This window comes from Pleurodeles waltl, chromosome 12 (assembly GCF_031143425.1).
Source record: "Pleurodeles waltl isolate 20211129_DDA chromosome 12, aPleWal1.hap1.20221129, whole genome shotgun sequence".
Lineage (NCBI taxonomy): Eukaryota > Metazoa > Chordata > Amphibia > Caudata > Salamandridae > Pleurodeles > Pleurodeles waltl.
The window spans coordinates 528,392,846-528,405,721 of record NC_090451.1 but is presented as its reverse complement, the minus strand read 5'-3'; the positions used below and the strand labels follow the sequence as shown (position 1 = coordinate 528,405,721).

Sequence of the window (12,876 nt, the reverse complement as noted above, 5' to 3'; positions counted from 1 at the left end):
CTCCATGACACAGCAAATCAATGCTCTAACCTCCTCCTGCTTCCACACACTCCACACCCTAAAAAAATCCTTCAAATGGATCCCCCCAGAGACCAGAAAGACAGTCACCCACACACTCATCAGCAGCAGACTGGACTACGGCAACGCCCTCTACGCTGGCACCACACTCAAACTCAAACGCAAACTCCAAAGAATCCAGAACACAGCCGCGAGCCTCGTCCTCGGCCTCCCCCGACACAAACAAAATACTCAAACAAATCATCCAATCAAAGCTCATATACAAAAATATAATATTATTTATTTGTGTAAGTGTCCATGTGGGTGTATATATGTCCTTTAGGAAGATGGGGTTCAAGCCGTGTGGCGCCTGTCATCGCAAGATGTCGGTGACGGACCCGCATGAGGTATGTCTCTGGCGCCTCAACAGGGACTCGAAGTCGTGCTCCAAATGCTGGGTCATGGCCCCAAAAGCTTTGAGGGAGCGGTCTCTAAAGCTCATGGCGGCCCGGCAGTCGACTTCGGTCGGCACGACTCCTAGGAGGTCACGGTCCCGCTCAAGGAGGAGGATGCAGGACCGCTCTAGGTGCCCAGAGTCCTCTTCGTCCCACTCAAGGTCTTCGGGGAAGAGGCTCTTTTGACATTTACTGCATTATGTGTAATGACCTTTCTGACAGATGTGGGCAAATCAAATGACTGATTAACATGGAAAGGTGAAACCACCCTTGGAAGAAATATGCAATTTGTCCTTAAAACAATCCTAGCTCCGAGGTCCTGAATAAATGGATCCTCCAGTATTAGTTCCTGTAGCTCACTGACTTTCCTTAGGGAGGTGACAGCAACAAGTAAGCTCACCTCCTGTGACAGAAATTGTATTTCGCAAGAATGTAATGGCTTAAATGGAGGGCCTATAAGCTTTGTTAAGACTACGTCAAGATACTCTGAAGGGGCTGAATGAATTCTTTGACTAATTATTCTCCTGAGGCCCTCCACAAAGGGCTTCACAACAGGTATTTTAAACAGGGAAAAGTGGTCACTGCTTTGCTTGTATGCGAATAGAAGCGTATACTAACCTGGACTTCTGAAGGTGCAGTTAGTAGCAAATAATATTTTGCACTAATGCTTTAAGGGCATATATTGATTTCCCTAAGTGGCTATGGACAAACGGTTTCCACTTTGCTGCATAACAAGTTTGTGTTGTGAGTTTGCGTGCCTCATGCAAGATTGCATGTTCTGCTCAGGATGTCAGTGGCACCCTAACACTAGGACCTGAGGTGCCAAACTGGTAAGTTCATTCATCTGAAGTCTGGATGCTCAATCAGAAGAGCTGGTTTGATAAGTAGTTTTTTTGGTTTTTTTTTGCATGGGTGGACAGACATTTCCAGCAGCACTGAATGCCATGGTTGTCTTGCTCAAGTTAGGGCCACCAGAATGAGGGCCATGGATGTTTGACCCATTTTCCTCACAACCTACGGAATCAGAGGTGGTGGAGGAAAGGTGTAAGCAGATATATCTGACCAGTTCATCCATAGTACATTGACCATGGACTGTGGGTAGCTGTAGTTGAGGTTTAGGCATTTTGCATTTACTAAAGTGGTAAAGAGCTCTTTTTGTGGCTTTGCTCCAGTTTTTAAAGTACATTTGAAGTACTTAAGTATATCCCACTCGTAAACTTACTGATGCATCCTGCTTAGTGGGTCTACATATTTGTTGTCCTCTTCTGGTATATGCTTCACCAGGAGTTGAATGTGGATTCTAGTGTCAGGGTGTCATATTTTTGGGCTAGTGCTGTCTGCTAAGGAGAGACAGATCTTGCCTTCATCTGCATGTAGTACATGGTGATCACGTTGTTTGTCTACAAAATGCTCTGTGCACCAACGAAATAGCTGACAGTTCCAGGTAACTGATCTAACATTCTTATTTTCATGCGGAAATACCTGAATAGTCATACGGTTGGACTGTACTCTGCACCCTGGCCAGGTGTGATGGCATGCATCCTGTGTCCCTGCTGCTGGGCATGGCCGGGCTAGTAATTTCATGAGGTAGATGGTTTGAGTCGTCCAAGGCCAATAATAGTGCCATAATAGAACTGTACTTCACACCACACGAGTGAAAATTTTGTGGTATTCATTGCCAGCGACTTTGGCTGTAAAATGGCCTGCCCAGTAACAAATTTGTGTTCCATCATGGCAATGTGTGCTGAACTTTTGGGCCTACCATCACTAAATCTTCCGAAGGAGACTCTGCTTGTGATCATTGCCTCGCTAGACACTCTTGTGAAGGGTGTATGCATAATCATTTGTATGTCACAATCTCTACACATGGAGCCATACCCAACAGCTTCATCTCTGTCCTCACCGTAGGATGATTTGGTGTCTGTAAAAGAGGTGTCTACCTTTGGAATTCCATTACCATCTCATGAGTAGGCATTTCCTGTTAAGGCACTTAGTGCAGCTCCTAAAAAGGTTCTATCTGCTGTGGATGCAGTTGTAACTTTTTCGCAGTATCAGTGAAACCCTGTCTGTTTAACAGAGAGGCTGCTGTCCTATTGTGTGCTAGAAACTGTTGTTGTCTGCCGCTCTGTATCAATCAGTCTTCAAAATATGGGATGACGTGTTCAGCCACTCCTGCTAGACATTAGGTGAAAATACTTGGGGGTTTTGTAACTCTAAATGGAAGAACGTAGATTTGGTACTATTGTTCACTTACAAACAGAGCAAGCAGCGGTGATCAGCTGGATGACTAGGGCTGTGGAAGTGGACATTCTTGAGGTTGAAGGTTGCCAACAGGTTTTCTATAAGTAGCAGAAGGCTGACATGCTGCATGATGGGTATTCTGAAGTGCTCCGACAGGATATAACGGTTTAGTGGCCTGAGGTCAAGGATAGACCTCAAGGTACAGTCTTCCTTGGTGATGAGAAAGTACAGGGAGTACAATCCTTGATCAGGCTCGTGTGACGGTGTACAGGCTCCTTTGGTAACAAGTGTCTTTACATCCTCTTGAATGAGACACAGATGTTTGTGACTCATTGTACAAGAATGAGGTGGTATGTTTGGTGGTGTGGAACTCTAAGCCATTATCCTACTGCCCCAGGAAGTGTACCTATTTGTCTATAGGTATTCCTTTTCACTGAGGAACAACTTTTTTTCTACCCAGCAGGTGTTATGTGATGTCACTGTGTGCTGTCAGAGATGTCTGTTCCAAAGCCACTTTTATCTCTGCTGTTTCCGCAGTAGGCTCCTCTTCCACAGGCTTTGGAAGTATGCCCCCCTTGGAATGTCTGATGTCGCTGGCACCTCTTATTCTAAAGTGCGGTAGAGGCCTTAGCATCTCCCACATTTGTTGCTTGCGAAAGGCAGCCTTTGGAATTTGAGACATGAGGGCACCCATGGCTTTAGCATGTCGATATCCAGTCTAATTTTCTGAGGCATTGTCTACCTGTGGGACTAAGAACATCCTCTCCATCAAATTGGACATTTAAGAGGCCTTGTTGTACACTGGGTTTGAAAGCAGACAATTTTAGCCATGTGTGGCAGTGGTGTAGAACGCTAGTGTTCACTTCAATGGAAGCAGTATCAGTGGCACCCACGAAGCATTGAATATTGGCATTAGAAATTATCTTCCCTTCTGCATCAGGTCTTGTCTCCTTTTACTTTACACCTCTAGCAGATGTTTCACCAATTGCTTCATTCCTTTCCAGTGCTATCTATCATAACATGATAGAAGTCCGAATGTGTTAGCAGTTCTGCACCCGGATAGTTGCTCCTCCATAGCAACATGCTTGCCTGTAGCATCTATCCTCTTGCTCTTTCCTCAGTTGCCTGTGTGCAGGCCGTTTTCCTGGCAGTATGCAAGACCAGAGTATCTGCCTGTACATGCCCACTAGTGGGCAATGTGTCATCTGAAGCAGGTTTATATTTCTTGACCACCCTAGGATTGATGACACACGATGTCACTGGATCCTTAAAGTATCCAGTATTGCATTCGGTCATGCATTTAAACATTGGTAAGTAATGTACAGATCTCTTAAGCTTTGACATTATCTCCCTGCAAAAAGCTGTCTGTCTCCCTGACTATATGCATCTTAACTTTATAACTGTCAGCCACTCTCAGAATAACAGCACAGTATGCTGTGGCATCACTGGGGTTGGAATCAAGGGTGTTTGAAGGGGAGTATCCTAACAGTATAGGGATCTAAATCTGAACCATATTCAGATCCACATTATGGCCTTCACAGGGGTCACCAACCCCATGTGACGGACGCTCCAAACACGAGTCCTGCATGACACATCCGGTGTCTTGATCTGGGATAGTGTGTAAAGAGTGATGGCATTGCTCAGGAGACTGATAAGGTGGTGATAGTGTGTGGGGTCATGGTAGACAGTGGGGAATGGAGGAGGGAACTGTGCCAGTGGACTATTCTCCATGTCAGTACACTTTTTTGGGATTCAGTAGAACTGTAATTCCTCTGAAAGTTGGTATATAATTATATTTTTGGTACCTTTTTTGGGTTTGGTTTCAGAGTCCGTTCCAGGCCAGATTTTGATTCTGAAGGGAGATTATAGAAGGCTTAGGGCCGAGCCAGCATCAACAGATGCCAAGACTTGGTGACCTTCATCATGGCTTGCTAGGAGAAAAAGGGGGTCCTTCAAGATCGAGAGGTCTTAGGCCAGAAGCTGAACCTAAAGCTTGGTGCATTTTGTCTCAGGGCTTGATGAACGACTTCCTCTGGAGTGGAGCTCGACCTCAATGTGATACTTTTCTTTTTTCTTCAAAGGGTGAGTTTCTGCAGGTTGAGCACTGGCCAAGGGTCAGGGAACAGGTGATCCAGCATGCCTTTTAGCTTAGCTACTGTGGTGTGCACCAGATGACTCGTTCCACATCAACCTCTGATGAGTCGGAGGACAGGACCTCACAGCTTTGATCCCTTGAGGTGGTGGAAAACCTGAAGAGGCTTCTACCCTCATCTCAGCGAGGAGAGGAGAACACAAACTTTTTGCCGCTGCTTCTGTGGAATCAAAATAGGCCCCTTCATGCAGGAAAAATAACTTATTTTACATTAAAAGTTATAGTAGGAAAACCTTAAAACAAGTCGCAGTTGTACATATCATGCTCTGAAAGAAGTCTCAATGCATTCCACATGTAGGCCATCAAATTAAATATTTTGCTTTCGTTTTTGACTCTGAAAATGACTTCTAAGACAGCTGGGCTAAAATCTTCGAACATAACTGCTTCTCAGAAAGTTAGGCATCATCAAAACGCAGCACATTAGATGCTGTGGATAGTACACCTTGTAAAATGTAGGTACACCTTCAATTTTAAAGGAATATGTTACTTACCCTGTAAGCATGTATTTGTGGCATGTGGTGCTTTGATTCACATGTTCTGCATACTCCTGCCATCTAGTGTTGTGTCTGGATTTGTGGAGGTTGTTTTTCTTTAAAGAAAGTATTTCGAGTCACAAGGTATAGTCACTCTTCCTTCTCTGTGATACTGCACATGGGCATCAACTCCATTGTGAGGCCGTTTTCCCGCCGGAGGGTGAGAATGGAGTGTTGACTAAGTGTAAGTTATGAGATGTCTATGTGAGAAAATAGAATAAACTGTAATGGCCACAGGTGTCCAGGAAGGAGGGTGGGTGCATGTGAATCTACAGCACCACACGCCACCTACAGATGCTTATAAAGGGTAACATCTGCAGTGTGAGGCATGTGTAGCTGTAGATAGACATGCTCTGCATAGACTCTGAAACAGTCCCCCCTAAGAAGCTGTGCTAAACTGTGGGTGCTGCAGTTGTTTGAAAAAGAGTAAGCAGCACTGCCCAACCTACATTGACATGTTGGCGTGCTAAAACATCCACACAATAATATTTGATGAAGGTGTATGGTGAGGACCATGTAGCTGCTTTACATGCGTCAGCTATGGGAATGTTGCAGTGGGTGTTCTTTTTGTTGTAGTAGACTGTGCTGTGGGAGGAGTAGGTAAATGTCTTTTGGCATTAGCACAACAAGTTTGAATGCATTTTACTATCCATTGGGCTATGCCTGATTTGGACATAGGGCTTGGGTATAGAGCCTTTGCCTTTTTGTGGAGGCAAAAAAACAACAAAATTGCTTAGTGTTTCAGAACGTTTTAGTTCTATCAATATAGAACATAAGGGCTCTTTTAACATCTAATGTTTGCAAAGCTATTTCCGCAACAGAATCTGGTTGTAGGAAAAAAAAATGGTAATTCAATAGATTGGTTGAGGTGAAATTGAGAAACCACTTTATGGAGAAATTTGGAGTTGGTGGGAGAACCACTATGTTTCAATGTACTTAGAAGAAAGGTTCTTCCAAGGTTAAGGCCTGGAGCTCACTAACATGTCTAAGTGAAGTGATGGCGACTACAAATGCCACCTTCCAAGAAAGGAATTGAAGAGAGGATGAATGTAGGAGTTCAAATGGGGGGCACATAATTCTTGAGAGAACGACATTAAGGTTTCATGAAGGTGCTGGTAGAACCAGTGGTGGAATAACTCTTGAGACCCTCCATGAAGGCTTTAATCACTGGGGCCTTGAACAAAGAAAGATGTTGTCTATTTTTTTTTAGATAGGCAGCCACTGCAGCGAGATGTAATCTTATAGATGTGAACACTAACCCAGCCTTTTGTAAGTGAAGCAAGTAGCAGACAATGTTTTGTACAGTGGCTTTGAAAGGCTCAATTTGTTTTGAGTGACAGTAGCAGACAAAACGTTTCCACTTTGCTGCTTAGCAAGCACTAGTGGTAGGTGTATGGGTGTCTTTAAGAATGTCTACACATGCTGGCGGCAAATTAAGGTAACCAAACTCCATGACCTCAGGAGCCAAATTGCTAGATTGAGAATTTTGGCATTTGGGTGTCTTATTTCTCATTGGTTCTGCATGAGAAGGACCAGCCCATTGGGGAGCTTCTCATGAGGAACCACAGAGAGGACCAGGAGTGTTGTGAACCAGGGCTGACGCGCCCAGGTGGGAGCTACTAGGATCATTGAGAGAGACATCTGCCTAAGCTTCTGAACTAGAAATGGAAGGAGAGTGAGAGGAGGAAAAGCGTAGGCAAATATCCCTGCCCAACTCATCCACAGTGTGTTGCTCTTGGATAGAAGGTGTGGGTACTTGGAGACAAAGTTTGGGCATTTTGAGAATAATGCAGTTGCAAAAAAGGTTTATTTGAGTGAACCCCCATCTGCGCAGGTCTGCAAAGTCGTTGCTTGTGCCTGGGAGATACTCCACTATCAGGTGAATATTGTGATGCAGAGCCCATTTCCATATGGTCTGTGATAGCTGTGAAAGTTGCAGAGACCGTGTACCCCCTGTTTCTGCAGATAATACATGGCTGTTATATTGTCCTTCTGGACTAGGACAACCTTGTGACTGAGGTGAGGAAGGAAAGCTTTCAAGGCTAGGTGAACAGCTTGAAGCTCGAGGAAATTAATATGGTGACACTTGTGCTTGGAATCCCATACACCATGTATCATGAGATCTTTCAGATGTGTACCCCATCATGTGAGTAAGACATCCGTTGTGAGAGTAATGTGGGGACCAGGGTCCAGAAGAGGCTGCCCCTTCAACATGCTGTTGAGATTCTACCATTGCAGTGTGAGATAAGCTCAGTGGCCTGCCAACATTAGATCCTGTAAGTAACCCTGTGACTGAGATCACTGAGGGGCTAGACATTCCTGCAATGGATGCATGTGTAGGTCGGCATGGGGTACCATAGCGATACAGGAGGCCATCATCCCTAGAAGATGCATGACTGTCTTCACTGTTATCTGCTGACTTAGTAGGAGTTGAGGTAAGAGGACCTGAAAATTGTCAACTTTTGGGGAACTGGGATAGGCTAGCCTGATTTGCATGTTCAGAATTTCTCCTACATGTGGTTGTATCTGTTGAAGTTGTAAATGGGATTTAGGAACACTGATTATGAATCCAAGGCTGTGGAGTAGGTCTATTGTTACCCGCGCAAACTAGGGACACAGTTTTTGGGTTGTGGCTTTAATATGCCAATCGTCCAGGTAGGGAAACACTTTTATGTTTTGCCCTCAGAGATGGGCCGCTACTACGGCTAGATACTTGGTGAAAACTCATGGTGCAGTTTTGACCTTGAAAGGAAGGACTTTGAACTGGTTGTGTTTCCTGTCCACCATAAACCTGAGATATTTGCGATGGACTCAGTGTATTGGTATGTGAAAATATCAGTCTTTTAAATCTAATGTAGTCATAAAGTCATCCTGTTGAAGTAGTGTAATCACATCTTACTAAGTGACCATATGAAAATGCTCTGATAAAATATATTTGTGCAGTGGCCTTAGATATAGGATTGGTCGCAAAGAACTGTGCTTTTTGGGTATGAGGATAGAGAGTATATTCCTCAACCTTGGTGTTGGAGAGGGACAGGTTCTTTTGCTCCTTTGAGAAGGAGAGCCTGGACCTCCTGTTTGAGTAATGTCTGATGTTCTATTGAAAGCCTGTGAGTGTGAGGTGGAATGTTGGGAGGTGTGGTAATGAGCTCCAGACAAAAAACATGTTGACTAATGTTCAATACCCACTGATCTGTTTTGATTGCTAGCCAGTTGGGTACAATATTGTGTATGTGTTCCCCAACAGGTATGGTATGATCAGGGGGAAAGTGAAGAAAGTCATTGTTTGCTGGTAGTAGTGGCACCACATGTGGACGCACTATTGCCTCTACCCTTGGTGTTGGTTCCTCTATAGTACCCTCTGTAATAGGATTTAGTGGGGGTGTATTGGTTCTGACCATTCTGGTATGGTGTGGAGGATTCTGGAGTGGGTGTTTTATAGCTTCTGCAAAAACTGGAATGGTGAAAGGAACCCCTAGATGTAGGAGTTTTGTAGGGCCTCCATGGACTTTGCAGTTTCAGTATCTTTATTTTTCTAAGGGACTCATTGACTCGTTCAGGCTCCAAGCATGAAATACGCAGCCAATAGTGTTGTCTAAGGAGGACCCTTGTGCTAATACTACTGGCAGAAATATTGGCAGAGTCAGGGGCACACCGTATTGATGTATTGTATATGAACTTGCCCTCTGCGATTAGTTCCTGTGCCCTTTTTCTGTGCTCGTCTGGTAGATATTGGAGGAGCTCCTCCATCCCGTCCCAGTGAGCACGTTCATATCTAGCGAAAAGCCCCATGATACTGGCAATGCACCATTGGGTTGTGGACTGAGCTGCAACCCTTTTGTCTGCTGTGTCAATTCTTTTACTTTCCTTGTCGAGTGGCAGGGTATCGTTGGACGCGTGGGAGTTGTCCCTTTTCCTGACACTAGTGACTACCAAGGAATGAGAGGGTACTTGTCCTCTGTTGTAGACAGGGTCTGAGGGAGAGGGTATATATTTATTTTTTAACTCTGGGAGTAATTATACTAGCCCTAACTGGGTCCTTGAATATGTCCTCTGTGTGGCTTAGCATTTCCTTGAGCATAGGCAGATACTGTGTGCCCCTGTGTGTGGAAGATAGTGTCTCAAATAGGAAATCCTCTTCCAGAGGTTCCCTAAGAAGATGAACGCCGTGAAATGTAGACGATCTAGCTACGGGCTACTGGTATGTGATGGAGTCATCAGGAGGTAATGGGTTTGCAGGGTACAAGTCTGGGTCTGTGCCCTGTATCAGGAGGATCAGTACCATTACCAGGGGATCCCTGAGGGGAGGCATCTAAGGGATCTATGTCAGACTGCAGTGAAGTTTGCATGTCTGGTAGTGGTGGTGGAGGTGGCGGAAGTTGTGGTGGTAACAGAGGTGGTGAGGGTGGTGGCTTTGTTCCACTGAAACGCAAAAAGATGAACAGTGACATCCAAAGCCTCTTGAAAAGACAATGGTATTTTGGAAGATGGCAGCAGAGTAGGCTGAGGCTTGGCTACAATCAGTCCTGGTTTGGGTTGGATCTGGACCCGTTGTTGTTGAGAGTCCAGCTTTTCATATAATTTGTAGAGAATAGGCTCCACAGTTGGCTCAATAGTCTTGTTGGGTGTCAACTTCAATGGTTTCAGCTCCAAGGTGAGTTTGGAATTTGGTGCCAAAGATCCACTCAGCGCCAAAGCTGTGGACACCAAAGGACGTCTCAGCACAGACAGTAGGGAAACTGTAGAGGTTGTTGGCGCTGAGGTTCTCAGCTTCAAATGGAGTTTCAGCACCAACCCGGAAGGTGGGGCATCTGAACTGAATTGTCAGTGCTGACCATGGCCAACAGGCAGTGGTGTTCCGAAGGTCTCTTGATATGGACGTAACAGTCTTTTGGAATGCTTGATTCGAGGCTGAAGGGCAGGGGCTACCTTACTCACTGTGCAAGACAGCAGCGTTACGTTGGTGATTTTGAACTCAAACTCGGGATTGAAATCTGAGCTGGCTTCAACTGAAAAAGCCTCTTTCAGCAACTAAAGCCGTCGGATGTTGATCCTCCCCGATGTCTTGATGTCCAAAGAGGTCGGAAATGTCGTGGTCTGCCTTTTGCTGCATTTTGAGCTGGGGTGCTCAACAGTCTTATAGTGCCTTCTTCAAGCGGAATGTTCGACAGGCTTCGCAATCTGCCTCAATGTGATCCAGAGAGAGAGAGAAAGGTTACAATCCTGAAGGGAGTAGGTTTGGGCTATTTTGCGTGATAAAGCAGGCAGAAATGGAATGACATCTGTCCCATCACCAGGAAGGCATTATAGTGAAACTTCATTGGAGACTGAGTTTGAAACCCCAGAAGGGTGAGGCCCTCTGGGGACAGTGATGGAGCAGCGGTGATTCAACTGGTGGTTCTACCTCGACGCATAGAGAGGAGAAACACAATTGATATCAATATCTACGGTATACAGATCTGAAACCGAAAGAGAGATCAGACATCAATCTCAACTTTAAGCGTACGCACACATCTGAACACGATGGCGGACAGAAAACAATCTAACAATGGAGTCAATGACCATGCGCGGTATCACCGAGAAGGAGGAGTCACTCTACCCCGTGACTTGAAAGATTTTCTTAGAAGAAAAACAACCTGCACACATCCAGACCCAACAGTAGATGGCAGGAGTATGCAGAGCATGTGTATCTAAGCCACACGTCTTGATCAAAATGTTTCTGAACAATGAATAGAGCTTAACTGAGAATTCCCTTGTTCGTTGTCCAGTGAAAGAATATGAAGCAGCTTCTTGGTTTGGAGTTAGGAACATCCCAGAATGATGTGGCTGGGCTGCAGGTTAATATGCGGTTTTTGGAGTTTTTTTTAAAACTACTGGACCTTTTTTGTATAACAGATTCCTCACCACGACGATGGTTACTGTTTAGAGCTGAAGAACTGATTAAAGATTGAATGGTGGATAAGAGAAAATACTTTTGTGCTTACTAAAAGGCAGACTTATTAGGCAAGCATTCCTGTGCTGCATGAGAATTGGTATGGATACCCTGGACAGGTTGCCCTACCTTTAGCAATATCCTATGATGGCTGACAGATGGATGCATGTCAGGAGAAATAATAAAACATTGTATGTTGGACTCTGGTCTGATACTAAAGGTTTATCACCATTTATACTGGCATGTATGGCTTGATAAAATCTCAACTACCTTTAAACCTGGACCAGACACCATATCTCATATTTAAAGATGTGCTGTTTCAAAACTGTGCAGAATTACCTGGGCAGGGATGGTTCCTTCATTCATTAGGAAAAGAGGGAGCTTCTGGGAGCTGCTTAGCAGAAGTCTGTTGAAGAGCAGCAAAGGGTTCCCCTGCTTATTTCGCAGGATAGGACGTATCACACTGACACGAGGGAGGTTCCCATCCCCCGAAATGTCAAATGTTAAGTTCCGTGTCTTTGATAGCAAACTGTTGAACGTAAAAGAATGTGTGTTACTACATCTACAATTAGTACATCATCAACATGTCACTACATCATCACAATACTTTACATATATTTTACCAAAGACCCCATTACATTGTTGACACCTTCACATCAGTAGCACCCTAAACCTTAATCCCAAAATCTATATGGTACCCCCAACCTTAAGCATATTCCAAACAGGTAATGACTATCTGAGCCCCGACCCAAAGTACCAAACCTACAAACATAATGTATTTAAATAACAACTGCACATGGACCTTGAACAGGAAGACTGGCCAGAAAAAACACAATGAAACAGAACAGGTTAAAAATAGAAAGACATTTCTCCCACACTCAAAGTGTGAAGTGCAATGTGTACATGCACACAGATCAGACAGATCTCCTGAGATCAAACAATCTGCAATCAAGACTGCCTTCAACCTCTTGGCTTTTTCCTATTATAGTCCCCTCATCAAGTGTGGATTAGCACCTCCTTTTGGAGGTGAATGGCTGTGGGCCTGTTTAAAAAGTAATAAAAAAATGCAAGAAGCAGGGTAATAATCCCATTCCCCCATGTGTTCCTAGATCGAGTAATTAAATTAAACTGACAATTGCAATACTTCTTGTCTTTGGAACCTATTGGCTTTGCCAGTGCTTTTTTGCAATGCTTAACAGCACAAGCATAAGTATAAAAACAAAGCCATAAAACATGTGCAATGATGCGGCGGCAGCAACTGTTATTCTGTAGACGCGTGCACGTGTAATGACGTGGGCACGCATGTGCACCATTATGCATGCATGTATGCCTACAAAATGACACAGGTACAATTTTATTTAAATGTATATTCCTGAGATGAATCAGTACAATGAAAACACGGAGTAACAACAGTAATTTGGTACCTGGTACTTCCCCCAAAGATAAATAAATACAAATGTGACAAAAAGGTTGCAAGAGTGGGGGGACAATGGAGGAGCAGGTAGAGGGGAAAAGTAGCACACAATGGAGAGCAACCTAGGTGGGGGAGAAGCACAGAGGAAGTAA

General features: G+C 44.4%; 1 protein-coding gene across 2 annotated transcripts in view; it reads right to left on the bottom strand.

Annotated features, from left to right (window-relative positions):
- HYDIN (HYDIN axonemal central pair apparatus protein) overlaps positions 1-12,876 on the bottom strand; it is a 2,122,366-nt gene that overhangs the window by 330,448 nt on the left and 1,779,042 nt on the right. For both annotated transcript variants that reach the window (XM_069217473.1, XM_069217472.1), the window contains one exon: positions 11,650-11,839. In XM_069217473.1, the coding sequence (XP_069073574.1) occupies positions 11,650-11,839 (190 nt within the window). The remainder of the gene's footprint in view (positions 1-11,649; positions 11,840-12,876) is intronic.